The sequence below is a fragment of the Gallus gallus genome, chromosome 6, assembly GCF_016699485.2.
Source record: "Gallus gallus isolate bGalGal1 chromosome 6, bGalGal1.mat.broiler.GRCg7b, whole genome shotgun sequence".
Taxonomy (NCBI): Eukaryota; Metazoa; Chordata; class Aves; order Galliformes; family Phasianidae; genus Gallus; species Gallus gallus.
In genome coordinates this window covers 3,304,241-3,330,125 of record NC_052537.1, presented here as the reverse complement: position 1 = coordinate 3,330,125, position 25,885 = coordinate 3,304,241, and the positions used below count along the sequence as shown (strand labels likewise).

The following is a 25,885-nucleotide window of genomic DNA, read 5'->3' as shown; positions in this document are numbered from 1 at the left end:
ATGCACTTGGGTAAATATTTAGGCTTTTAGAGCTTTAAATGACTGTGGGCATTGCACTGGGATGCTGTGCAAAGCCCTGGACTATGTTTACTCACTGGTGATGTATCACCTATAGGTTCCTCTGAGAGTTTTCAGTCCCTGGGCAGCCCGCAGCCAATCCCTGTGCCCAGTGGTGAGCGGCCCTTTTCCAGGGCTGCGTTAGTGAAGGTCGGTGCTCCCCAAAGCCCCACCACCCCCAGCTCCTGGCCGAGGGCTGTGAGGCAGTGCTGTCTGAACCTGCCCATGCTGCCTGGTTTCTTGGTGCCTTCGTGAGGTGGAGCAGCAGATGTGCCGTGCACTGGGGCACAAAGAAACTGGGGCTGGATGCTAACAGGTGCAGAAAGGAGCAGCAGGCACCCAGCCCCTGCTCTGCCATGGGACCTGCAGTACCATGCTGGCCGTGCATGGCTCACCACTAGCAGAGCATGCAGCAGTGCAGCATCCACCTGCCTTGTGGGGTGGCCATATCATAGAACCATATCATAGAATCACAGAATGGCCTGTGTTGAAAAGAACCACAGTGATGATTTAGTTCCAACCCCCCTGCTACGTGCAGGGTCGCCAACCAGCAGACCAGGCTGCCCAGAGCCACATCCAGCCTGGCCTTGAATGCCTCCAGGGATGGGGCATCCACAGCCTCCTTGGGCAACCTGTTCAGTGCGTCACCACCCTCTGGGTAAAAAACTTCCTCCTAATATCCAACCTAAACCTTCCCTGTCTCAGTTTAAAACCATTCCCCCTTGTCCTATCACTGTCCACCCTCATAAATAGCCATCATTCATCAAGCCAGCAATCAAAAGCAAAAGAGATCTGCAGGACACGGTGTTGTCCTTTACAGAAAGCCCAGTGACACAGCACAAGCGATGTATTTCCGAGGGGAGGAAATCTTAATAGTTATTTTATTTATGTTAATCTGAAAATGCAGCAAAATGGAATAAGCGAACAACTGACATGACATACAACAGCAGCTTAACTTCTGATTCCTGGGAGGGAACTTAATTTAATCACGTGGACATTCCTGTACTTTGGAATAGTACCAGTCCTGCTGTTTTTCTGAGTACACTCAACAGATGTGGCAATTGCACTGCTACAAGAGCAGGGCAGTAACACTGCTGAAGCCTTGTGGTCCACTTTGAACAGAACGTGGTGCACTGAGATGCATTTTTCCTGTGGGAAGGATGAGGAGAGCGTTCTGCCTTATGATTTTGTATGTGGGGGGAGAGTAGTTATCCAGATCTCAGATAGCTTTCGCTTTCTACACAGAGGACTCGGGAATCGCAAAGGTGGGCTATATATGCAGTACTGTTTGCTTACATCAACATCATTTCTTAAATCCACATTTTTTCCCAAAGCCAGACAGTGCTTCTGCAGCTTGCCCGGCTGCTTTTTCTGCACCATCCTGTGCTGTCTTACAAGCCTTATCCACAGCTGGAAGAGAGGGAGAAACGCAACATGTAAGCAGAAAGCCTGAAAAAAGTGCAACCTAGTTCATTCAGTATTTATGATGGGGAGGGCAGGGGAGAACATGTTTCCACTATAAAAATACAGAGGCATATCTTGCCAGTGTCCAGTAATAAGAAATGGATGCAGGGCTCAGTGCTGTGTATGAGGGACAGAGGCTGGAGGCCAGCCATTTGTTGGGGGATGCCTGCTGGTGAGCAGAGCTATCAAGGAATGCATCTGCAATCTTTTCCCATTGGTGTTGTGAAAGGCTGAAAGACATCAAACCTACCTTTCTGGCCGGCATCTGTAATCTGGCTGACTGCATCCTGAGTGGCCTGTCCCAACGCGCTTGCTGTAATTAAGGACAAAAGGGTTCGTTTCCACGTGCCCGTTGCAGGCGGGTTGTGTCCCTGTTAGAGATGCAGCCGGGGCTGGGGGGGGGTTCACTCATGGAACGTGGTGAATGTGAGGGCTGTTATGGGATGGCATCAGCACTCCTGGGAGCTGGGCAAGTCAGTGATGGTAAGAAGATAAAAATATAAGGAGTAGAAGAAGCAGAGGTTAGCAGTGAGCTGGAGTGAGACATTTGGTTGCGAGCTGCTTACTTTGCCCTACACTTGCATTTATGGACTTTTAGAGGTTATTAGCTCTGGAGATATCTAGTCTCACATGCACTGTCCTCACGGGCTGCTTGGGTACAGTGCCTTTTTTCAAAGGGGAATAAAACACATTTAAAAGAACAGGACAGGACAGAAAAAGGGAGACTTCACAGAGATCTAAAGAAGCATGCAGAGAAGCGGGAGCTAGCACCGGAGTGGATCAGGTGCAGAAAATAAAACATTAAAACAGTGAGATGCTGGTGGTGGCTGCAGGAAGAGTGACAGCCATCTTATCTCCTCTGCTAAAGGAATAGTCTGCACGCACGTGCTGTAAAGAGCGTGCTCTCAGGAGCTGTGCATACAGTGATTTGTTTCATTTAAAGGAGAAGCTGTTGTATATTGCACAGCAAGGCTGGCTCCCAGTGCACAGTACTTGGTCCTACAATGTGAGAATACTTATGGCAGAAACATACGCCCAGGCTTGCAAACCCTGCAAAATCTGGTGGTCACTGATGAAGAAGAATACAGCAGGAGCACACTTGTGTTTTTTGTTTCAGACAGTGCATTGCAATCAATATAGGTATCACCAGCAGGCATTGGTATTCAGGCCAAGCAGCAAACAGTAAGGGTGAAGTGCAACTCTTGGAAGCAGAGCAGCATAAAATACTCCACAAAGCATGATAAAAGACCATAGTGAGCAATGCAGTGCTACACACAAAAGGTTATTTATCACCAAGAAAGGCTCCAGAGCTCCCAACACACCCACTTTAGGATCTGGATGAGGAGAGATGAAGGCTGACATGCTCAGCAGAGCTCTGTGGGCTGGTGGGGGCTGCCTGTGCCCAGCTGAGATCTGGAACTGCACCTGGGGCCAAATGTAGTCCCAGGAACAGAGAGGAAGGAGAAGCCATGCCCTGCCTCAGTGCGACCTGCCCACCAGCAGGGCAGCAGCTCTTCATTGGGATCTTTACGGCCCAGTCTGTATTGGTGGTGGTGAACTGGAGGTCTTATCAACTCCTATGGAGCTAGCAGCATAGCTTCAGGTTTAGGTTTGTGTAGGTGAAAGCAGCAACTGACCCCCTGTGAATAGACAGTGATGTCCATCCTCCTTACCAGCATCTTTTGCCGCTCCTTCTGCCTGCTCCTTCAGCCCCTGGAAGCCTCTACCCAACATGGTGGCTCCTGATGCCTCTGCCACAAGAAGTCCAACACCCAGTGATGCACAGCACGCTGCCAGGGGTGTCCTGGCCTGTCTGCCTTTATACGTGTGCCAGGAGTTGTGATGGTGCTGTGGGGACGGTTGGTGCTATGGGTGGGGTTTGAACCTGAGGAATGAGAGCTGAAAATCTAAACAGATGTCTGTACCCTTCCCAAAGAGAGGGTGTGCCCAGGTGGAGATTTCTGCTTCACCGTGTTGTCTTTGCTTATAAATTTGTTGTTTTTTAAAAATCAAAGCAAAAACATCCCGTTCCACCAAAGCAGACAGAAACCACTGTACTCTTCATAAAAAGATCTGGAAAAGTACTGCAGCAGCAGCACCTGAGCACATCCTACACTCTCCCTGCCCGGGCTGCTGCCTGCTCCTTTCATGAGCACGGTGGTGGGCTCACACCTGGAGGCAGCTGCAGCACCAACTTCCTTCGAGTTTTAGCATCTTTAATCACAGTGCACTTTTCTGGTCTGGTGCAATACTCTCTGATGGTGAGAGCCCTAATTAACTGGGTTTTATACAACTTCCCAGTTGTCAGCTCCCGCTGGGTTGCAAGAAGCCAGCACTGCTGCAGGCTGTGCCAGGCTGGGGTTGGAGCTGGATCAGCTTTGGCAGTCCCTGGGGAAGGGAAAAAACAAGTCAAAACAGCAAAGCCTCTCTACTAGTATAACTCTGTATTACTGATTTGATCTGTTTAGAATCGTTCCCTTGCCTAACATCACTGCTGGAATAAAAGTGGCATTTCACGTGTTCCTACCAGCCTTTGAAATGTGTGTTTTCTGTCACCAACCCTGCATACAAAGAGACTTTGCACCAATAAACCACTGTGCTAAGGCAGAGCAGGGCCAGGGCTCTGCCAGCGGAGGGGCTACAGCTCCTCATTACTGCATTCCAGTTCACAAAAGCGCCTGGTTCAGATGTCCACACTCATACCCACATTCATCTTCCTGAATAAAGCTTTTTGGTGGGAAACGGGCACGAGAACAAGACACCGTGGTTAAACTAGGGTGGGAAGTGACAGCTCTTGTAAACTCAGTTCTTCATTAGTACCCAAGTGAGCCCGAGCAGCAGAAAACAAGCCTGAACACAACCGCTCCCCTCTGTGCCATCAGCCGGGCTGGCGCTGCGCACAGTGCTCCTGCACCGCTCCTCTGTTACTTCAGATGGTGATCCCCCTTCCTCCCAGACAGGGCCATTAGTGTTTCAGTTATATATTCCCAGCATGAACCTTTCTCAATTCCTTGCTGATTTCTTTTTTTTTTCCCCGAACTTTTTCTTTTGCTGTTGGCTTTGCAAAACCTCTGATAAAAGAAACTGAATATTTTGGGCCTCTTAGCAACTTTTTGGCAAAAGCACTACCACAGGCCCACTTGTCTTGCTCAAATCTGAGAACCTAGCAACAACAAAACTGCCCCAAATGGGCAGATCCTGCCAGTTTTCAGCATGCCACCTCCGTTGATTCTCTGCAGAGTTGTGTTAATGAAAGCACGAGAGAAGCCTGCAGCATCCACCATCCACCAGGGCCACCACAGCTCCAAGAGAGATGCTCTGACCCTCACTGTCTGGATGTCCTCCCCCCTCATCTGTGCCATTGGGGTTTCAGCTCAAGGGCCTCGCTGGCTCTGGCTGGGGAGTCTGCCCAGAGGGGAGAAAAGGAGTTTGGGGCATGTTCACAACAGTGCATGCTTGTATGGAACACAAAACATGCTCTGTGTTATAACAGTATTTTAGAGACAGCATAGCATGGCTCCTATCGTAATGCAATCCTTACTGTTAATATAAATATCCTGACTCCAACCAAACAAAAACCTTAAACTCAGAACCAAAGAAAGAAAATTACACATGTCCCCTGCAAGCTGACATAGTGAGGTCATTATAATATAATCCAGAGTAGAAGAAACAGTCATATGGCACTGATACGTACCCTATCATGTCGAAATCCCATCTAATACATACCCTACAATTTCTACGCTTCTACACACTATGAATAGTCCCATATGACAGGACCAAGAGGTCTGTCAGAGTTATGAAGCCGTGTCAGAAAATTATTGGAACGTAATGCATCATCTTTATTTACTTTGTGAGATAACATTGCTTTTTTAAATCATAGAATGGCTTAGATTGGAGGGGACCTTAAAGAACCAACCAGTTCCAAACCCTCTGCCACGGACAGGGCTGCGACCCACCAGCTCAGGCTGCCCAGGGCCCCATCCAGCCTGGACTTGAGCACCTCCAGGGATGGGGCACCCACAGCATCTCTGCACAGCAGCAGTGCCACTGCCTCACTGCCCTCCGAGTAAAGAATTTCTTCCTAACATCCAACCTAAATCTCCCCTCTTTTAGCTTAAAGCTATTTCTCCTTGTCTTATCACTATCAGACTGTGTAAAAAATCAGTCCCCTTCCTGCTTATAAGCTCCCTTCAAGTACTGGAAGGCCACAGTGAAGTCTCCCCAGAGACTTCTTCAAGCTAACCAAGCCCAGCTCCAGCCTTCCGAGCACCCTCCTCAGGACCCGCTCCAACAGCTCTGTGCCTTTCCTGTGTTGGGTACATCAGATCTGGACACAGGACTTCACATGGGGCCTCACAAGGGCAGAGCAGAGAGGGACAATCCCCTCCCTCTCCCTTCTATCCACCCCTCTTTTCATGTATCTCAGGACACTCTTGGCCTTCTGGGACTGCAAGCGCACACTGCTGGTTCATGTCCAGCTTTCTGTCCACCAGAATAAGTATTTCTCTGAATAATTTAACCTGTCCTGCATGCCTGGGTGAAAACATGATTTTTTTCAACAGCCTGTTCACCTCATTCATCCCGGTCTTTGCTTTGACTCTGTTGTAAGCTGTTAATAGCCTGTAACCATCACAGAGGTGATATATCCCTCACCTGACAGACCCACCCAGCAAGTACAGTCCCACTGCTCATTTTGCTCATCAGCTCTCAATTGTGCTGTCTCAGAAAAAAGAAATCCTAGGGGTGGGGCAAGGGTGTTATAAGGCATTTTGAAAGCTAAATGCCAGCACACTTCAGCCTTTGTGCTCCAGTCTCTTGATTGCTGATGATATTGCCCACTGCTCCAGCCTCTGAAAACATCTACAGCTTTCTATTCCTCTTATTCCCTTCCTGAATGGGTTTCCTGGGCTGAGTTGCATCATTCCCTGTGTTGCAAGGTTGAACTGAACTGCCTGCAGGTGGCAAGTTAGTTTGGACTTTTGCCTCATTCAGTCCCCTGTGTTTGCTGAGGCAGCAGTCAGACACTGGATAATGCCAGCTGTGGTACCACACTGCAGGCAGAGCTGCATGCTGAGGTTTCCTCAACATTTTGGGCTGTTCTGGAAGTGACTCTGGGTGGCCAGAGCTGAGGTGTGGGAAAGCATTGCCACCATACCCCCTCTGGTGGTGCAACCTGTCCCACCTGGACACTCCCTGCCTGGCTGCCCAGACCGCTCTGTATCTGTGCCCCCCAGCCTAATGCCTCCACAGCATGGCCTTTGGTGAGCAGCAGGTTGGCTGCTCTAAAGGGAAAGAGAGAAACTCAAAACACCTGCTCCTTAACGAACCATGGCTGTTTCTGGAGCCAGCTGGCACCTGTCAGCCCAGGTAGCCTGGAGTCATTCTGAGAGAAACTAGGAACTGTTCTAATTCTGCTCCCACCTCACCCATGGCAGAACACACCTCTGAGTGCCCTACTGTACATCAGTAACACAAGCCTTCCTGCCTGCGTCACCCAGCAGAGGTGAGAGGCCCTTGGTCACAGCTGGAGCTCATGTTTTACACATGAAAACAGTCAAACAGGGCTAATTAAGTGGGAAGTGTTTATATTTGTTTGTTTTTTTCTTTGTTCAATTATACTTTCACCAGGACTGGGGTTTGGGGATCGTGTTTGCAGCAGCCAGGTAAGCACAGGGATGTGATTTTTACCTCAAGAAATAGAACTATTTGCTGACAAAAAGATGGAGCTACACTAAGTCAAACATTACTCATATAAAAGATCAAACTAAAGCTGCTCTAGGTAAGCTAAATTAGCCCTCCAAGACACACGCAACGTTTAATAACAAAAATTAATGGATCTTAGCTCCCTTCTGGGCAGACCCTTCTGCCTCCAGGGACACAACTCCCCTCGCCCCGGCACAGGCTGTGCCCTCTGCTCTCCTCACGCAGGCTGGGGCCTGGTGGTGGCCGGCCTAAGGCAGCAGTGCGAGGAAATGGCCGCTGCCCAACATGGCGGGGTGACACAGGGTGACCGTGTCCCGGCCTCCCATTGTAGGACTGGTGACGGCCTTGTGCGAGGCACGTGAGCACCTAGCAGCAGGGGCTGAACCCTGCCTGCCCAGGAAGCTGCCCACATTCAGGTATTTATGCAGTAATTGAGCAATGCTTCCAGGATTACAGTTCAAGCTACAGGAGTGTAAATATCAGTTACATCATTTCCTTCCCCCAGGAAAAACAATGCTGCAGCGTCCACAAGTGGCCTGCTGCGAGCCTCTCCAATGAGCACAGAGCTCACTGCTGCAGAGCAGTGCTTCTGCTCTCCTCACTCTGCAGTTTCAGTTCTCCTGTGTTAAGTTGCTTTGGGTGAGGGCAAAGCCTGTATGAGAGAACAAACATCTGGGGAGCGGCTTTCCCCTTGTTTTGAATCCCAGGCTGGCTCAGCACGCATACCTGCTTTCCTGTGTGCTCCTCTTCCTGTCGTGCCCGGCAGGACATTCGGCTGCACCACCATAAAGCAAAGCTCCACGGCAGGGGCTTATTTTCCTGCCTCTCCCCAGCAAGTCCCTAGCCTTCTGGGTGTGAGCATCACAACCTCTTCTGTCCCTTACCCTGTGCTTGAGTTATTGTAATTGGCAATTCCAATTCTGAGGATGCTTTGCAGAGCACCAGAGAAGAGTGTGCACCTGTCAGCCACGGCTGCCTTTGAGGGACCTTGTTACCTCTGACAGCGCTCTTTGGTTCTCTGCCCTTGTAGAGATCAAACACCCACTGCGATGGAAATCCTGTGCTCTCAGCAAGGCAGTGTGTCTTATATGTAGGGCTAATAAGTGAAAGGGGCCGATACCTCACTTGCTACACCCTTTCATGCTACAGCAAGTCTCTCCTGCAATACCTCCAGCAGCTGCCATCATTATGCACCTCAGCCAATGCCGGTAGCCTGATTTCAAGCAGCCCAATCTCTGTAGCTCACACTGGCTTCTCTTGAATCCAGGGGCGCTCTGCCTGTCCGTGACTAAAATGCAGCACTTTTAGATCTATACAGATTGATGCATTTTAAAATCCTCCTTCAACCACGCTCTAAAACATGCCACCAGACCCACCTCGCCACAGCCCTCCTGCCTGGACCTGCACTCACACACACGTCAGATCTCACCAGTTTCTGCCCACTGTGTTTCTGTCATTACATACTCAAAGAGGTCAGGAGAAGGTTTTCATGCTCTGCCATGTGCAGGGTACACAGCAAACAGCAAATGCCAGCTGAGCTCAATATGACTTTCACATTCCTTTATAAAAGCTCATTTTTTTCCAATTTCCCCTCACATGCAACCTCTTAAACACAAGGACATTCTTAACAAGTGAATAGCCTCTATTTACTTTATTTACTTCAGAAGCAAAGGTCTCTATTTTTCCAACCCTGACAGACAGACAGACAGCTGGCCTATCCATACCACTGCCTTCAGAAATAACAAGTTTTCATGATTCCCCTCATTGATGCCACTACCTAAGGCCCTCACGGTCTGGGGATGCCTGTATTTTAATGGCACGTCTGCACGGGAAGAGCTCCTCTCAGCTTGGCAGGACCAACATCTAAACCACGCAAATAAAACGGACGTAACAAAAACTTGTTCAAACACTTCTTTTTTTATTAGCTAAAATAAAAAATAAACTCCACAATACCTAGAGACCCCAAGTGCCAGTGGCGGTGGACATGAGCCATGGATCAGTGAGCCCACTAAAACAAACCGGAGCACCAGAACACGCAAAGCTGGGGGTCAGAAAGCCACGAAGGACGTGGGGAGGGGGGGGAACCCCCAGTACAGTGTCACCCTCTCCTTGGAACCAGGAGCCGACTTACATTGTATATTAAGGTTGGTTAATGAGGCGAGTGAAAGACTACAGTGCTGAGCGCAGGCCGTCCCTGCTGCAGTGTCAACTAGTATTTCCATGTACACTCTTGGGATTCCAACTTTTGAGATAGAAGTTGTTTAATTGCCTTCATTTTCACCCTGTCAGAGAAGTAAGACAGGAAAACAGTTACACGTTTTGACAAAGAAAATGTATATAAATGAAACTAGGAGAATAATTCACACTGGTGGTCTTCAGGTTGAGGCAGTAAAGGACACAGCACCAGGAGAGCATCTGTCCGTTTGGGCAATGAGAGCTCCACTGCCCTTGTTTAAGGGCTGGAATGGGGCCCAAAGCTGACATTTGGCTTTAAGACTCATGGCAACCTCCTGGCCCCGATAAAGGAAGCAGCAAATCACGGAGAACCTCCGAGCTTTGCCAAACAGCTGTCGAGAATGGGAACGCCGATGGGCTTCGTGTGCAACAAACCTACGGTCACCATTGCACAGAAGGGAAACCCAGCCCCACAGAACAGCCACGTGCAGCCTGGAGATGGAGATGGCAGGGAGCAGGGCTCGGCACAGCCTTACCTCTCCGCCGCCTTCTGTGCTCCCTGGTATGGCTGCCTCTCCCTCAGCTGCCGGCTGCTGCGGAGCCAGGTCCTCCTGCAAGGCACAAGGGAGACGTTGGCTTTGGCCACCATCACCCACCTGGGGCAGGCTGGGCAGGCCATGCAAATAGAACGCTGCATTTAGCATCTGGTTAATCTTGTTCTTTTTCTGGTGTTTTCTTTTGTGTCTCTGAGATCAAACGCAATCGTGGCTCTCTCTGAGCATCCTGCCACAGGCTGCTGTCTCCACGTGGCTCCTAGGGGAGATGGATCCACAGGGAAATGAAATTGACTGCATGGAAGCAGCACAGAAACTGCTTCCATCGCAGCTTCGGGCACTGTCCCCAGCTGCCTTCTGAGAGCCAATCAGTCCACCTGCAGGGCGCGTCGAGCACTAGGGATGCTCCTCATGACAGGCACAGTGGGGCTTCTTCCCTAGGAAATGTGCCCTTCATTTGCATTGCATCGCTGGCTGGGATAATTACTGCCACATCCTCTGACTCGTCTGCCCTCTACTCAGCCCTTGTGAGGCCCCATCTGCAGTACTGTGTCCAGGCCTGGAGCCCCAGCACAAGAAGGATGTGGACCACTTGGAGGGGGTTCAGAGGAGACCACTAAGATGATCAGAGGGCTGGAGCACCTCTCCTGTGAAGAAAGGTTGAGGGAACTGCGCTTGTTTAGCTTGGAGCCCAGGTGCTCTGGATGACATAAAACCATGCACATGATGGATACCAATAACCCCATACAGGGGGAACTAGGGCTGCTGGGGGATACCACAGTGCTGCTTGGGTCACTTTGCTGCCTTTTGTCAATGAGTAAATACAGAGAGGCTGATCCATGCTCAGGAGGCTGCACCCAAAGGAGTGGGGTGGGCACATCCCTACACTCAGAACTTGTGCTGTTTGTTGTGCCTGTTCAGCCGGGCGCTGCCAAGGCCGCACTGCAGCAGGGTAATGGTGACTCACCCTTATTTATAGAAAGGGAAGCTACCGTGCTCCCTGAGGGCTTTCCTGAGCAGCAGCAGCAGGAACCAGCACAATCACAGGATGGAGAGGTGTCAGCCTGTGCTGAGGAGTTCTTCTGGAGACCACTTTCTCACGCGCTCCCACCCAGGCCAGAACGGCAGGCACAGGCGGGCACCGGCAGGACGGGTGATGGGCTGGGGGAACGCACCAGGGAAGGGTCTGTGCTGTGGCTGAGGAGCATAAATTGATGGGTGCCACCCTTGGGTCGCAGGGCAGTGCCTGTCAGAATTCATCTTCTCATTAAAAGGGATAAAATGGTCTAAGGAAAAGGCACGATGCAACCACGGAGCAGCTAGCCAGCACTGCTGTTCTTCAGCAGCAAGCAGACAGATCTTTTTCTCCTCAGAAATATATCGTCTTAGCAAAACTACTTTGAACAACAACAACAACAACAACAAAAACAAACGACCTTTCATTTAGACTGCTAAGGGCTGTTTTCTTCTCTTCCTAAGGGGGAATGTTGAATCTTTTGGCTTGAGGAGAGAGACACGCAGTGGCTGAACTCAGAAGTTACAGGGGAAAAAAAAGAAGTGCCAGGCCTCAGTGCTGCCACTGACCGCCCTGTTCTGCACACTCGTGCCCCTGGATGCACAGGTGGGAACACACTGCGTGCAGAGCAGCCCCAACTGCTCCTGCTTTTTGTTCCTTTGGTGCAACCGTCTTCATCTGAGCAGAATGAAGGCTGTGTACACACACTGTTCCTACTCCGAATGTGCAGCTGTTAGGAAGGCCGTGGCACTGATACAGCATATGTGTGCTGGGCCCCGTGCAGGGAGTAGCGAGGGGACTGCTTACGTGTGACTGATGCCTGCTGATGTGCTCTGTGGGGCGAGACAGATAGCAGTCAGAACCGATGTGCTGACGACTGAGCTGACAACTGAGCCATACAGAAATGGGAGGGAAACGTAGGGAAGGTCGGGGTGGAGGGAGAGCCATAGGGGAGCATGAACTGCTGGGGAACCCGCTCCGGTCCCCAGGGAGGTTCAGTGTGTGTGTACTCACACGTGCTTGTTCCCAGCCACGCCGTGTCTGCAATGCAGCAGATTTTGTGCTGTGTCATGCAGACCAAAAAAATCAATCCTCATCTGAGATGGGGATGCTCAGTGGGTGGCAGTCTCACTGGAATCCCTCACTGCCCACTGCAGGCACTGAGATGGGCACAGAGCCATGGAGAAAACCCACTATTTGTGGTTCTTGTCCCCTTGCGAATCAGAAGGGACGTGCAGAGTGTGTTATCTTTTAACTAACATACCTTTAAAAACCTCCTCCCAAACAGACAGACCCTTCACACACTGTCAAAAGGTGACCTTTTCTTTTTTCCAGCGGGTCTCTCAAACACGCTGCAGAGCCCGGTGCTGCAAAGGGCAGTCCGTGGCCACATTTCCATTAACAAACAGAGCTCTGCTGCTGCCCAGCCCCACTTTCCTGGCCAGACCAGCTATCAGTGCAGCAGGTTCATGCTTCCAGCCTCTCCTTGGGTCACACAAAGGTACTCAAGGCTCATGGCTCCCTGCCTATGGGGTCCGCTGCGTGCACACCCGCAGCCTCACCACCATTCCCTGGCACAGATGAACTCAGGGCTCAGCACTTCTCCTGTGTGAGCCCTTTCTGCGTGCTTTCGGGGGGGGGGGGGCATTTTGTGTCACTCAAAACCACTTTTGTTGGGCTATACTCTCAGGGTTTATGCGGTGCGTGGAAGTTTTGTTTCACACCACAATGGGTTTACTTTCAGGCCAGGAAATTCATCAGCCAACTGTCAGAACAATTAAACCCATTTTGGCTGGCCTTGCTTTGCTTTGGTTCTGGGTTTAGGTGTTCTGTGACTAGCCTGGCTTGCCTCACTACCAGCGCTATTCACCGCAGCTCTCCAAAGAGGATCAAAACAAGTGGGCTCAGCAAGAAGCTGCCCACGCCAGACCCCCAGCCAGCCCCACACACTGCTCATTATCCCTTGGGAGGTGTCCTGTCTAACAGGCAGACGGGCCTTCCCTGAGGAGCCGTCCCGCTCTGGCACACAGCCCTCAATTCCACACTTGAACCAGCTCAGAGCTTCCTGCCGTGAAACCACCGACTGTAAACAGTTGCAGATATTTAAAGCATAATCCAAAGACAAGCTCTGTCCTGCAGGCCACCAAAGGCACAAACGTACCTTTTTTACAACTCCTGTAGTGGCCACGATGGTCTCTGCTCCTTCTACTGTCTTGTTGGCCACCGTGTTCACGCTGGCTACCACTGCCTCTCCCACCACGTTGGCCTGCTCCTTGGTCTTCTCAGCAACTGGGATTGCAACAACAGAAAGTCAGTCAGCTCACCGCTGTCAGAGGCTGCCAAAGCAAGGCACAATAGGATGGTTGCACTAAGGTAAGGGAGAAAATCAGCCCTGCTAAAGTGCTTGGTTGTTTTTTTCTTTCAACATGAGAACGCATGTGAATTTAGATCACGTAGGTAAGGGCTTTATCTCATCTGAAATGCTGCTCAGGGGAATGCAAACACTTCAGCCGCTCAGTCTTGACGTGCAATTGGAGACCGAAAAGCTCAGTGTAAGATACTAAGAGACAGCCAAGCAAATAAGGTATTTGTGCTGCAGGCTGGGTGTGCCCCTCCATAGGCACCCTCCATTTGTTCTGTTTGATGTAACGCAGCTGGCAGAAAACAATAATTTGGTCATGGAATTGGTCACAGAAGGTATCTGCTGCTCTCCTCGTAAGGCAGAGCAGACGGCTCAGTGCCCAGGGCTCCCAGAAGGGCACCCCAGGAACCATGTCTGTGACCAGCAGGAGTCCCCCAGATCACAGCTGTGCCCAGCAGGACTGGTGCAGACACGTCCTCTCTGCATGTTGGGAAACTCCTGTCTTTGTGAAACACACGACTGCTCTAAACCAGCTGCGTCTGCCAGGTAACATCTGCTGCTTGTTTTTGACCTGCTCTCATCCAAGAGCACTGCAAGTGCCAGATCCAAACCGTTGCTCCTCTGTTCACTGAATGGAAGGTCACACAGGCCCACATGTTCCCCAGGGATCCCCCATTTGGGGGAAGCAATGGGGCCGTTGTAATGCAGGACAGGTATTCGCATCTCCCTCGGGGCGCTGTGCTTACCTGAGGTCACGCTCTGCACTACGCCTTCCTTGGTTTTGGTACCTGTGAGAGGGAACCAGAAGGAACAAGCAGCCCATCAGCGCTCAAGCATAAATAAATTGTATTTCCCAAATGAAAAATTCGTCAAAGCGAAGGGTTGAAGCGTTCACTTCATAGCTGCAGCTGCTGCTGCTGCCCGAACGCCTACTAACGGTGCTTGTGACACGTGCGCTGCTTTCAGGCGCGGACGAGACAGCGCGTGCAGAGCAGGGGCGCGCCTCGTTTGTGGCACGAGTGCGAGCTCCGCGACGAGCCGGGAGCCGCGCTGCCGCGCACCGACCGACGGGCTTCGATTTCAGCCGCGTTCCGGCGCAGGGGGTGGCCCTGCGGAGGGAACGCCCCGCGGCCGCCGGTGCGGCACGAGCGGCCCCGCCCGGCCCCGGCCCCGCCGCCGCGCCCGCTGACTCAGCGCGGCCCCGCCCGGCAGCCGCGTCTGCTGCGTCAGAGCCATCCGCGCTGCTCCGCCGCCTTCCGCTCATCGCTCCGCGGCCGTCTGAGCGTTCCCGACGCTGCCGCCACTCCTCGTGCCGCGGGAAGACCCGGCGCGCAGCGCGCCGCAGGGCAGAGCCGGGGCTGTACCAAACCCTTTGTCATCTCCGGCCCCGCTCGGTCCTCGGTTTGGGTTGTAAAGCCTTTAGAAACCGCAGTAAGGAGCTCCCATCTCCCGAGCGGGCTCTGCATCTCGCCCCACAGCCAGGAGAGAACGAAAACCGGGTCAGAGAATGGAGATGCAGAGCACTGCCCGAAGGAGATGCGAGGAATTCAGGAGTCACGTTTGGAAGTTTTCCGTCCTAACATCACTCGGAGCACGGAGCAGGAGCAGCGCCACAGGCTGACGCTGGGACACAGCCATTTCCAGGCTCTCGTGGCTGCCTCAGTAACGTACAGGGATGCTGTGTGCCTTTTGCTTGCGAGTCGGCTTCAAACTGAAATGTGAGCTGCTACGTGTGTTCATTTGCAGCGTGCCTCGAGCTGGGCGTTTAAAAATTCAGCGTGAAGACATAAGCAGGGCTGCTGCACATACGTTTGCGTTCATTTCATCTCCAGTTTCAGTCTGTCTCCACACATAGAGCTATTGCCAACATAGCTGTTCTAAATACAGCAGCTGCACACGGCTGTGGGTACGGTAACAGAGGAGCCTGCTCTCCTACTTTCCCACTGCCCGACTTCCCCCCTCCACACACACACATACAGAGGACAGGAAAGCTGTGCCAGGTGCTGCTGTTGGCACCAGGGTGAGAATGCCTGGGAAGCGAGGACTCTGCAGATGAGAACCTGCCCGTGGGGCACAACGAATGTGGGTATCTATTTCTAGAGAAGTGAGACTGATGTGCATACAGGCGATGAAACAGAGAAGGATTTCGGGGTCAAAGGGGGTGTTTGTGGGAACGGGTGCAGCCTGCAGCCCCGCTCCTGACACGGTGGGCTGCTGGCACGGGCCGGCCAGCACAAACCTCACACCTGGGTGCAGTGCGGGGAGGGCGAGCTGCACCATGCAGGCACCCAGCACAGACCTGCCAGTCACACACCCGCTGCTCTGCACCGCACTGCTGCCACGTCCCCAGCAGCAGCAGGTTCTACGCCTGGCTCCCAGCTGGGGAAACCGAGGCACGGGGTGGCTGCAGCATCCCAGGATTACGCAGCTCTGTGCCAGGGGCATCACCCGGACCTCCCGCCATCCGCTCCTCAGCTCCACCGCAGAACAGTGTCACCAGACTTTCTCAGAGACTATTTATGTGGCAGTCCACGCTGCCACGTTTTCAAAGCGAACTGAAAGCGGCTCTCTTACCTACGTACATCACACCTTCTTTGGTCTTCTCCGCAGCCTCTGTCACTCCCTGCTTGGTCTTTTCTGCAGCAGCCACCACGCCTTCTTTAGCGATGGAGAACCCTTTCTTAAAGACATCCATCCTTCTGGCTGCCCTGGGTACCAGCTGGGTGCAGCAAGCGGCTCCTCGGGAAGGGTCCTGCAATCAGCAAGCCTGCCTCGCTAGATCTTGCCTTCCCTGCCAGGCTCTGTGTCTGCTCCGGTTCCTCTGCTGGAGGAGGATGGTGTGACAAACCTCGCAGCCTTCTCTAGCTCTTATTGATTAAGTGCACAGCAGAGTAGCCAATGCCTGCGAACAGCTGGTACTGAAATATTAATGATATGGAACTGCTTGGTAAGATTTAAGGAGGGAGGGGGAGAGGAGGAGGAGGACAGAGGTTCGTAAGAGACTTTCTGGAAATCCTCCAGGTAGATAAAGCTTTTAAAAGGCGCTGCGGTGCTCTCGCTCAAGGATGCTCTCAAGTGAAGAGGAGATGTTTTATCCAGAGAGCTGAGTTCCTGAAAGCGCCTCTGCCCAGCGCTGCAGCAAGCACAGGCTCCTGAGGGTCCCTGGGAGGAGCAAAGCATGTGAAGTGCTGCTAATAAACCCGACAGGGACAGCTGTCTGGGTCTAACCGTAACCAGAATGCATCCCACACAAAGCGGTAACAAGAACGTGGTTTCTCATAAGCACTGACTTAGAAGGGGAGCAGATAGATAGCACCTGGTGCCCAAGGACAGGGAGCTGGAAAGCCCACCAGCCACGTCTGAAGTGTCTGAAGGTGGTCCCCCCAGGCACCAAGTATAAATCACTGTTTGGGCTTGGTTACACACCCCATCATAATAGTTTTAAACTGAGACAGGGGAGGTTTAGGTTGGATATTAGGAGGAAGTTTTTCACCCAGAGGGTGGTGACGCACTGAACAGGTTGCCCAAGGAGGCTGTGGATGCCCCATCCCTGGAGGCATTCAAGGCCAGGCTGGATGTGGCTCTGGGCAGCCTGGTCTGCTGGATGGCGACCCTGCACATAGCAGGGGGTTGAAACTGGATGAGCACTGTGGGCCTTTTCAACCCAGGCCATTCTGTGATCTTATGAGAATGGTTTGTTTCTGAAAAAGCACGATGGCTGTAGGGGAGATCTTGCTTCTGTTTGTTTCCAGGCTGAGCCACTGCAGAAGGATGTCGATGGGAGGACGAATGGTGGAAACCTTGAGCTGATGACCCGCCTGGCCTCAATGCCTCACCAGGAAAAATAGTGAAACACAGATCATTAATCACAGCTGGATGTGCTTAGTAATTTACCTTGAGTTTGATTCTTTCTGGAATAGATCCTAAGTGGCCCAGATAAGCTTTCCTGCTGCTGCCAAACTGGAGCCCAACAGAAGCAAGTGCCAGTACAACACGGTAGTGTTTTGTTTCTGGTGCCCTACCTGGGGAAGCCATGAAGCATCCCTGTGTGCGCCAACCCAGCCTGCTGTGACCATGCCTGCTCACCAGGCAGGCAGAGAGGAAAGACCCAAGGCTGCAGCCATGGCAGGGGCAGCACACAGGCTGCCCTCTTCCTGCTGAAGTCAGCAGGCTTATGTGGGTTTGGAAAGTGTTTTCTTACTCCATGCTGAAATAATGGCAAGACTGTTGATCTGGAAAATAAGATAAAGTTTTATTAGTCTTTTCCTCGCCAGCGGTTCTCCTTGACAGTAAGTGAACCACAAATTCCCATTTGAATGTGGAGGAGCTCAATCTCTTATAGACTACAAAATGTATCGATTGTTAGTTCAAAAAAAAAAATAAGTGCCAAATTTAAAGAAAGGCCATCACAACATGCTGAACACTGTAAGAGCTCTCGCTGTTCTAGACTGCCATAACAACGAGGAAAGAATGGTTTTTCTTTCCATCCTTCTGAACATCCTTTTGGTGGCTGACTGCCCACAGCCCACAGGGCCTGGTGTTCCTGAATGTGAGACGTGTGTGCCCTCCTGCATCACCACCGCAGGAGGCTGAGTATGGCACATAGTTCCATCAGGCACAGGGCAGGTGCCAGGTTTTTACTACATTTGGTAAAAAGAGAAATTGACCGTCCTTGGGGCCAATCTACTTTTCCTCAAGGCTTTCAAAGGGCATTAAGGCAGAGCAGGGAGTTTCCCAGGCACTTCATGGGAACGTCCAGCCCGAGAAGGCTGTGAGAAGTAGTCTTTGATTTTGTTGAGCTATTGTCCTGTCATTGTAACTCGTGTAATTAAATGCTGCATATTTTGCATTGTTGCAGAAGTTAACAAACACAAGGAGTATGGAGTATGGGAGATGAGTCATCACTTGAGTGCATCAACCGGTGCTGGAGAGGGATACTCCTTTCCTGCGCTCTCCCCTCCCAGTGACCTTCAGGCAGAACTCACAACAGGCATTTAAAGCTCGCTGGATCCCTCCCAAGGCAGCCAGCAGCTTGCACAGACATTGTTTTACCTTGAAACCCTTTTAGGAAAGCTCTGGACTCAAGACAATATTGTAAGTGACCTACGTAGGGCAAGCATCAATAAGAGCTCCTGAATGTTAGCCACCCCGTGGCATCTGCATCCTCCTACTCCAAGCTGAGGATCTAGTGCTCGTTTCTTGCCAGTCCTGCCTCAGGGGAACTTGGCAGTGAGTGAGGTCTGTGCCTGAAGAAGAATTTTCCCCTTGCAGTAGATACAACACCTGAATGATTGGAGCTGTTCCTCCAAAGGGCGGATCAGGGGGCCGAGGTTGGCCTGGCAGCTGGCCTCTGGCAGCCCCTTTTGGTCCCTCAGCTGCCCCGGGGTGCACAGGAGAAGCCACTAAGCCAGGCCCTCCACCCCTCCCCGTGGCTGATGGCTGGAAGCTGTGCAGTGCGTGTGCCCTCCCACAGTGACTCTGCAATATGTGCAAGACAGGTCTAACTCGAGCCTACCTATTCCCCAAAGCAGACACAAAGGAAATCAAGGAATGCAAAGGAGAATCAAAAATCAGACTCCCTGCCCCCTTCTGCCCATTTTTTTTTTCTTTGTGACTACAGCAGACTGAAACAGGATTTCAATTAATTATTCTCTCTTCCCTCTGGCTCTCCGCATTGCCAGTTATGTGCACACAGCACCTTAACCTTGTCCTCAGCCATGAGCTCGGACTGCTGGCCATCAGCTGTCAAAGGCATCTCGCTGCTGAAAGGAATGGGCTTTGGTCATCTCCTATTGAAGTATACACAGAGCCGGCTTTGGTGGCGGATCTCTGCTGCTGAGCACCACTGATGGGCTCCGAGCAGAATGATAAACACACCGTCAGCAAGAATGTGGCTTCCTTCCCCAAGGACAGACCACCAAAGCCCAGCTTTCCAGCCTGGCTGCCTGCCCGTGGAGGGAGCACCGCTGGGGCACGCGGGTGGGCAGAGGATGAGGCAGCATTTTCCAGACCTAAAGGCAGCAGTGGCTGCCCAGCGGCTCCCCTCCTTGCTGGGAAGATATCAACAAAGCTGTCCTATTCATCTTCACAGGCAGAAAGTCCATTCAATTATTCGGTCTGCTTCAGAGGTTTGAGGCTGAAATAAATGAGTCCAAGGCAACTTATGCTTATTAAAACAACTCCAGTTTTTCTGGGCTTTTCAAGCCTTTTTTTTTCTTTCTTTTTTTTTTTCCTAGTACTGTTCTTTTCTTTTTCCTTTTCTTTTTAGCTATTCAGATTCTGAAACTATAATATAGACCTCAGAGCATTACAGAGTAGCAGTGAATCCGGGAAGATGCAGAAGAAAACAAAAAAATTGTCTGAATTGAAATTGAAGATTTAATTTCTAACTGCTTTTTCTCCAGAGGGAGCTGCCAAGCATCCTCAGCGTGGTTGCTTTCCAACTGAACACAAGCCATCTCTCCAGCGTGATGTTTGGCACTGCTTACCTGCTGGTTCTGCCTCCTGTTGGGTTGCGGCCTCAGGGCTCGGGCTCTGAGCAGAGTAGAGAGGTGCCAAGAGGAGAAATGGGATTTTTCCTCTTCTCTGGGTTCCCCAGAAGGCAGTGCCGATGTTTGGCATAGAATCATAGAATCATCGAGGTTGGAAAAGACCCACAGGATCACCCAGTCCAACCATCCACCCACCACCAATAGTTGGAGATTGGCCACGCAACACCTTGGCCATTTGGAGGTGCGGATGGGATGGGATGTTGGCCTCTCAGGGCAGGAACTGTGGGAGGGGCTTAAGAGCTGTGCCTACTGTAGACAGTTATAATTAGCAGACAAGGCAAGAGTAGGCGCGACCGTTGTCACTAAGTTCACGGTGTACATGGATGAGTCTGGAGTAACTGGTGATGCATTGACACAGGCTGCCCAGGGAGGTGGTGGAATCACTGACCCTGGAGGCGTTCAGTAAATGAGGAGGTGGGGCACTGAGGGATGTGCTTAGTTGGCACGATGGATTGAAAGCTGGACACGATGGTCTTAGAGGTCTTCTCCAACCTCAATGATTCTATGACTCTGAGACTGAAAATGGATCAAAATATTTCTAAGAAATGTTGGGAAAAGTAATTTCACAAATAAGAGCACAGGAAAGGAAGAAATAACAACTGGACAGCAAGAGGGGAGGAACAAATCAGGTACCTTGCCTATCAAATTTAGATGCCAAAATGGAGAGCAAGTTTGTTTTTCTTAGCTGGCCTGAAGGCTGCTGGAAACTTCTCCGGGCAGCTCCAAAAGTCACTGAACAGAACCACCAAGTCAATTACTGAGTATCATCTAATGCCAAAACAAAATTGGCATTAGATGCCAATTATATTTTCCAAATTATATTTTAAATTTGATTTATCTCACCTATTTCTTTCACTCTAGCAGTGGCACCCAGCTCTGTAAAGTACACCAAGCTTCCAGTAAGGCAGGTAATTGAATAGGGAATAGGCATCTACTGATGTTCGCTGGTGCATGCTTGTCTTTGTCATCATCTGGAGGTATCTCCTGGAAAAGTCTGTCCTCAGAATGCAAAGAGCAAATAGTTATGGAAAATGACCCCGTGTGTCTGTTTCCCATGGTTCCATTCTGCAGCACCAGATCAAAAAAGGGGCAAAGCTGAAATGTATTGTGGTCCTAAGCAGGTACTCCTCATATCCAATCCTCTACAGAAGTTAAACCAGAAAACTCACATCATAGTCCACCAACTGTTACGAACAAATACTATAGTCTGAATATGCTATTCAGGGACCCTAAGCCACAACGGTTAATAACTCAACAGAAATCTTCTGTAGTGTTTTCTAGTAAGGAGGGTCCTTTGAATAATTCACACCCTACACGTCTCCATGGCAGTGTCTATGCTACCCCCATCACAAGGACAGAGATGCCAGTCCCCGGCACGCTCAATATTTTAACGTCTTTCATAACCGCTACTCAAAAGTCACCTTAAATGATTAACCTGGCAGTGGCTGAGCAGTCTGCAGCACACACGCAAGAGGAGCAGCAGATGTCTCAGTTGGGATGGCAGAGAAGCATTGCCTCACTGCTTTGGAGATACCACATCCAGGAAGAAGAAAGATGCCATGGGTGATTAAGTGGAAAGGCTCATGCTGAAAGACAGGACCAAAGGGTTTGAAAATGGGTCACAAATGGGGTATCTTCTTCTTCTGCAGCACAAAACCACCGTTCTGCAAGCCATGATCCTACAGCAGCTCAGGTTTTACACCTGTTATTTGTTTTGCCTCACGTTCATTTCAATTCCTTCCCTACCTAAGTAAACAAACACAACACTTAGGTCATATCCAGTTACTTATAAGAAAGCCCCACTTGCATGTGAAAAACGGCACATAAGACATGCACACACCAACACGAGCTTGCGTTCTAGCAGGATGCATGCAATTAGGTAATAAAGGCAGCAGGAAGGAACAGAGGGAAGTTGCTTACTTCTCTCAGCCTTAAGTCCAGAGTCTGTGACATCATCTCCCAGGAGGAGTGCTTGCAGCGGCAGGAGCAGGTTTTGTCCTTAGAAAGGCAGGAATCTCTCCCTGCCTTGCTCCTGTCGTGCCCTTGCCCAGCAGTGTCAGCCGTGAGACATTAAGGGCATCTCCATACACTTCTGGGTTCTTCCATTACGCACAGAGGAGGGGGCTCCAGATCTAACCTGTGCCGAGGAGAGCCAAGTCCTCAATAATAACAACGCCTTCCAAAATCCTAGAGAGATTTTATCCTGCTTTATTTTTCAGCAGACATTGGAACGGCTCCAGAAAAGCTCTACATTTAATACCCTGCAGGACGGACCGAGCCTTTGGCTGCGCTTCCCATCGATCACTCCAAGACGTGCTCCATCACTCCTGCACCAGAACCCACACCTGCTTTGTCAGGAAGCACAATTCCACTCTAATTTTATCCTTATAGATGCCGGAGTGCATCACGCTGTGAGGCAGGGAGGAAAGAAATGCGCTCTGCTTTATGACAACAGCCAAACCAAAAGGCAGCAGCTTTTCCTGAGGATAGGATAAGATGCATAGAATTCTGTGGAGGCCACACCAAAATGGATGTCTGTAAGACCTTTTTTTTTCCCCCGCTCTGCACTTACTCCAATGACCACAATTGGTTGTAGGTACCGAAGTTGCTAAAGCCAGGGCATTTCAGACATTCAACTGGAGGAGCCAACGTTTGCAGACACCCGAGCACGCAGCTCTGCGGTATTTTCTGGCACCAATAACGAAGGGTCTGTTACACCACTCAGTATTTTCTTTCCTTTCTTTTCTCTTCCTTTCCTTTAAAGCTAACATCCTTTTCCTGTGCCTGAGGGAGAAGGCAGCTGATAAAAGCCGAGTTCCTGTTCACAGATAAGTTTAGAAGGCAGCCCAACTCAGAAGTTCCTTGAATAACTTATATCCCTACCACCTTTTTTTTCCCTCCTCTGTTAGAGGCATTCCACACAGGAACCGGGCTCACATTGTTTGATGGCCACGGACGTTTCCACAGTGGCTGGGAGGGTCGAAAGCTTTTTCCGCTCTTTGTTACAGATCTTTTTTTTTTTTTTTTTTTTTTCCTTCCTTCTCCCAACTTTTCATTTAAAGAATATTGCCAGGGCGTTCCAGCACTAATTCAGGCTGCGCTTCGGAGAGGAGAACAAGAGACAGGTGTAACCGGGTGGGAAAAAAGCCCGCCATGCTAGTGAAGGTTTTGCTCATCTGTAACACAATAGGACTGGCTAAGCTGGCCCGGCACGTCGACCATCATGGCTACCACAGTGCTCCGATGCACGGCTCAAAGGCACAGAGCCACGAGACCCCCACAGACCCGGAGAGGGCTCTGCTGCAGGAGGAAGAGGGCTCCTGGGAGGCAGCAGGGCGCCGGGCAGATGTGCCAGACTACCCTGTGAGTATCGCCTACCCACACCAGGGAGAAAGAGAGCAGCTGGAAGCTGCCAGCCCGCCGTCCCGAAATGGGTAAGTACCCAGATATGTATGTTTGTGCTCGTGATGGTGGTGGAGTCACGTGCGATAAACGTATCATGCTGATGAAAGACCATTACGGATAAAGGTTTCTCTCTGAAACACATTAGCTTTTAGGGATCAGCCTATATCCAAATAGGACAGGTTTAAGTGTTCTAACTACGGGAACAGAAAATATAACTGCTTGTGGAGGATCAAACCACAGATGTGGCTCACTCTTTGTCCTAGAGACAGCAGGATGGATGTGGTGCCTGGATGCACCTGGCATGGCCAAGCCATGAGGCAGAGCCCCCTACCCCTGTAGGACAGTAACACAGAGTACTACTTCAGGCACAGCAGAACTACATAAATTCATTCCTCGCCTTTTCTCTTCACACACCAATGGGGGTTTTTACCGACTGTGGCAACCTTTGCTTATCACCAGGACATACTCAGCTCAGACTTGGGCCTTGGGGACAGAGGAAGAGGAGAAAAAGAAGAGCGGGATGTTAGCAAAACAGGAACATTTAACTCCTTTAAATATAAAAGGAGTAATAACTAAGCATGAAGATATTATGAACTCATCCTTCACCCCACCAAAAGAAAAAGATGAAAACAAAAAAGGATTTCCGCATGCTTCTCGTGATCGTCTCTAGCTGTGTGCCCATTCAGAGTAGATAAAGCACGTACTTCTCCAGAAAGGTTTCCAAGCACTTTGCTTTTTGTGAGCTTTACAGGGCATGTAAGTAGGTCCCTGAATGTTTAAAATAGATGAAAACCAATCAGGACAGCGAATGAATCTTTTATAGCACTGATGGAAGGCTACTGTTCAGGATGGCTGGAACAGCAGCACAGCGAGTGCTGTTCACAGCTCACTGCTTCGGGGTGCTCTGATTCTTCTCTTCAGATGTTCTTGGGGAAAGGAGAGGAGGGAGCTGGAAAGACACTGTAAAACCTCGTTCACGTCACGATTCCTTTCCACACAAACAAAAGCATGCCAGCTTCTTTCTAAATCTCATCTACCTGTAATATGAAGGCCTCCCCGCTGCACGTAGTACAGTGCGGGGCTTACAAGCCCTGTTTTCCTTCATACTCCATCTCCCCACAAATCTGTATGCCATGGCACTAACCTCCAATCATTTGATAAATCCCACAAGCACTGACTTGCAGTTTTCTGACGGACAGTGTTCAATAATGGCACACACTTAATTCACCAGCTGCTGGTTAATGCATTTCAGACTCTAGCAGAGCAAGGAAAGCAAAACAGAACCATTACCATGGCCTCCCGTGCTATACTGCAAGGTGACAGGCATTTGATAGCTTACTGAAATGCTGACAGCAATCTAAAAGCTAGAAATACAAAAAAATTCAAAAGTGTGAAGAGGTACTTGTAGAGGTCAGTGAGGCACTGTAATATACTCTCCTAATTAGGACTTTTTCCTTTGCTGTGTGACTTTGTTCAGCACCAACTTGTGTAATGCCATTCGGCACAAGCTGTTACTCATCCTAATTTCCTCCCAAGAAGAGAAACGCTTCCTCCTTTTAAGGGGATGGTTGCATAATGAGTCAAATCACAACGCTCTGCCCTATTATAAAGCAATGTTGATGACTGCATGCAGTCAAGATCTAGCCTGGCAGTAGCTTCAGGGTACGGAGCAATCACAATTAGAGCGCACAGACCCAGCGAGGTGGCGCATCTCAGGAAAGAAATTCAATGCTTTTGGAGGAGTTGTACCCAAAACTGAGTGGGGAGAGTGCACACGCTAACAGACAGCACAGGTCAGCTTGTGCCTGTGCTCCAGATTCTTAGTGCTGCTGCAGGCGGCTGAGGGAGAGAGCAAGGGAAGCAAAGGAGAAGGCAGTGGGAGTTATGAGGAACGAAGAGACACGGTGAGATCCACACACACCGAAAAGCTCTGGGGTGATGGAAACCAACCACTGGTCCGTGGTAACTCCGTGACACCTTTCTAGCAACAATTAATGGTTGTTTTTTCCCCCAAACTCTTGCTGTCTTCCTTATGTGTTAGAAATCATGACGGTTACAAAACATTCTTAGATCTTTTCAAAATAAACGAGTATCATTTTCCTCATGATGGTCATTTGAATAATTGGAGACCATAATGACTAACACTCCCCAGGCAATCAGAGTCCCCTGGGTTCTGTTTCAGCATGTAAGGTGACATGACTCACTAAGGCCCATGCTTGGATATGCTACGTTACTAATGAATCCCTCTCAGAATAACAAGGTTATTCTAATCAGAGTTTTAAAATGAGAAGATCAGTAAGAAGTCGCTGGCAGTTTTTAATGAGGAATGTGTGGATACTGAAGAACAGTTTGTTAAAGGAAGAGCTAGGTGAGAGATCAGTATCTCAGCTGTTGCTTTTATCTGAGTACACCAGAGAGGCTGTGCTTGTTCAAAGCTGGCAAGTGTTGGTACGTGCTATTTGCAAAACCAAAAGCAGCTCATTTTCCACAGGAAACCACCTTTCTGTTTTCCTTCTTTTTCCCAGAAGCTATGTCTTGTGTGATTGATCAGTCTAATATGGCAAAACTTCCTTGTGGCTGAGATAAATGGATCCGCGAG

General features: G+C 50.3%; 3 protein-coding genes across 6 annotated transcripts in view; 1 reads left to right on the top strand and 2 right to left on the bottom strand.

The window, feature by feature from the left end:
- Positions 1–907: 907 nt before the first annotated feature.
- ADIRF (adipogenesis regulatory factor) lies at positions 908–3,316 on the bottom strand. The gene is made up of 3 exons (NM_001302200.3): positions 3,195–3,316; positions 1,772–1,834; positions 908–1,467 (listed from the first exon to the last, which is right to left on the bottom strand). The coding sequence occupies exons 1-3, from the start codon at positions 3,253–3,255 to the stop codon at positions 1,361–1,363; spliced, it is 231 nt and encodes a 76-aa protein (NP_001289129.1). The 5' UTR covers positions 3,256–3,316; the 3' UTR covers positions 908–1,360.
- Positions 3,317–9,122: 5,806 nt separating this feature from the next.
- The window catches only part of SNCG (synuclein gamma), a 24,829-nt gene continuing 8,066 nt past the window's right edge, over positions 9,123–25,885 (bottom strand). For 2 of the 3 annotated variants that reach the window (XM_025151469.2, XM_040702241.2), the window contains 4 exons: positions 14,077–14,118; positions 13,130–13,257; positions 9,936–10,010; positions 9,123–9,506 (listed from right to left, as the gene is read on the bottom strand). In XM_025151469.2, coding sequence (XP_025007237.2) covers positions 9,486–9,506; positions 9,936–10,010; positions 13,130–13,257; positions 14,077–14,118 — 266 coding nt within the window. In that variant the 3' untranslated portion in view covers positions 9,123–9,485. Of the gene's footprint in view, positions 9,507–9,935; positions 10,011–13,129; positions 13,258–14,076; positions 14,119–15,904; positions 16,175–25,885 lie in introns of those variants that run through there. The other variant, NM_204672.3, reaches the window with a different exon arrangement.
- MMRN2 (multimerin 2) overlaps positions 22,963–25,885 on the top strand; it is a 21,706-nt gene continuing 18,783 nt past the window's right edge. For both annotated transcript variants that reach the window (XM_025151897.3, XM_421496.8), the window contains exon 1: positions 22,963–23,315. In XM_025151897.3, the coding sequence (XP_025007665.2) occupies positions 23,035–23,315 (281 nt within the window). In that variant the 5' untranslated portion in view covers positions 22,963–23,034. The remainder of the gene's footprint in view (positions 23,316–25,885) is intronic.

Excerpts from the sequence above, each read along its gene's own strand:
- ADIRF (NM_001302200.3), bottom strand. The coding sequence starts at position 3,255 with ATGTTGGGTAGAGGCTTCCAGGGGCTGAAGGAGCAGGCAGAAGGAGCG. Across the intron at positions 1,835-3,194 it reads AGGAGCGGCAAAAGATGCTG|CAAGCGCGTTGGGACAGGCC; the intron begins GTAAGGAGGATG and ends CCTTAATTACAG. Across the intron at positions 1,468-1,771 it reads TACAGATGCCGGCCAGAAAG|CTGTGGATAAGGCTTGTAAG; the intron begins GTAGGTTTGATG and ends CCTCTCTTCCAG.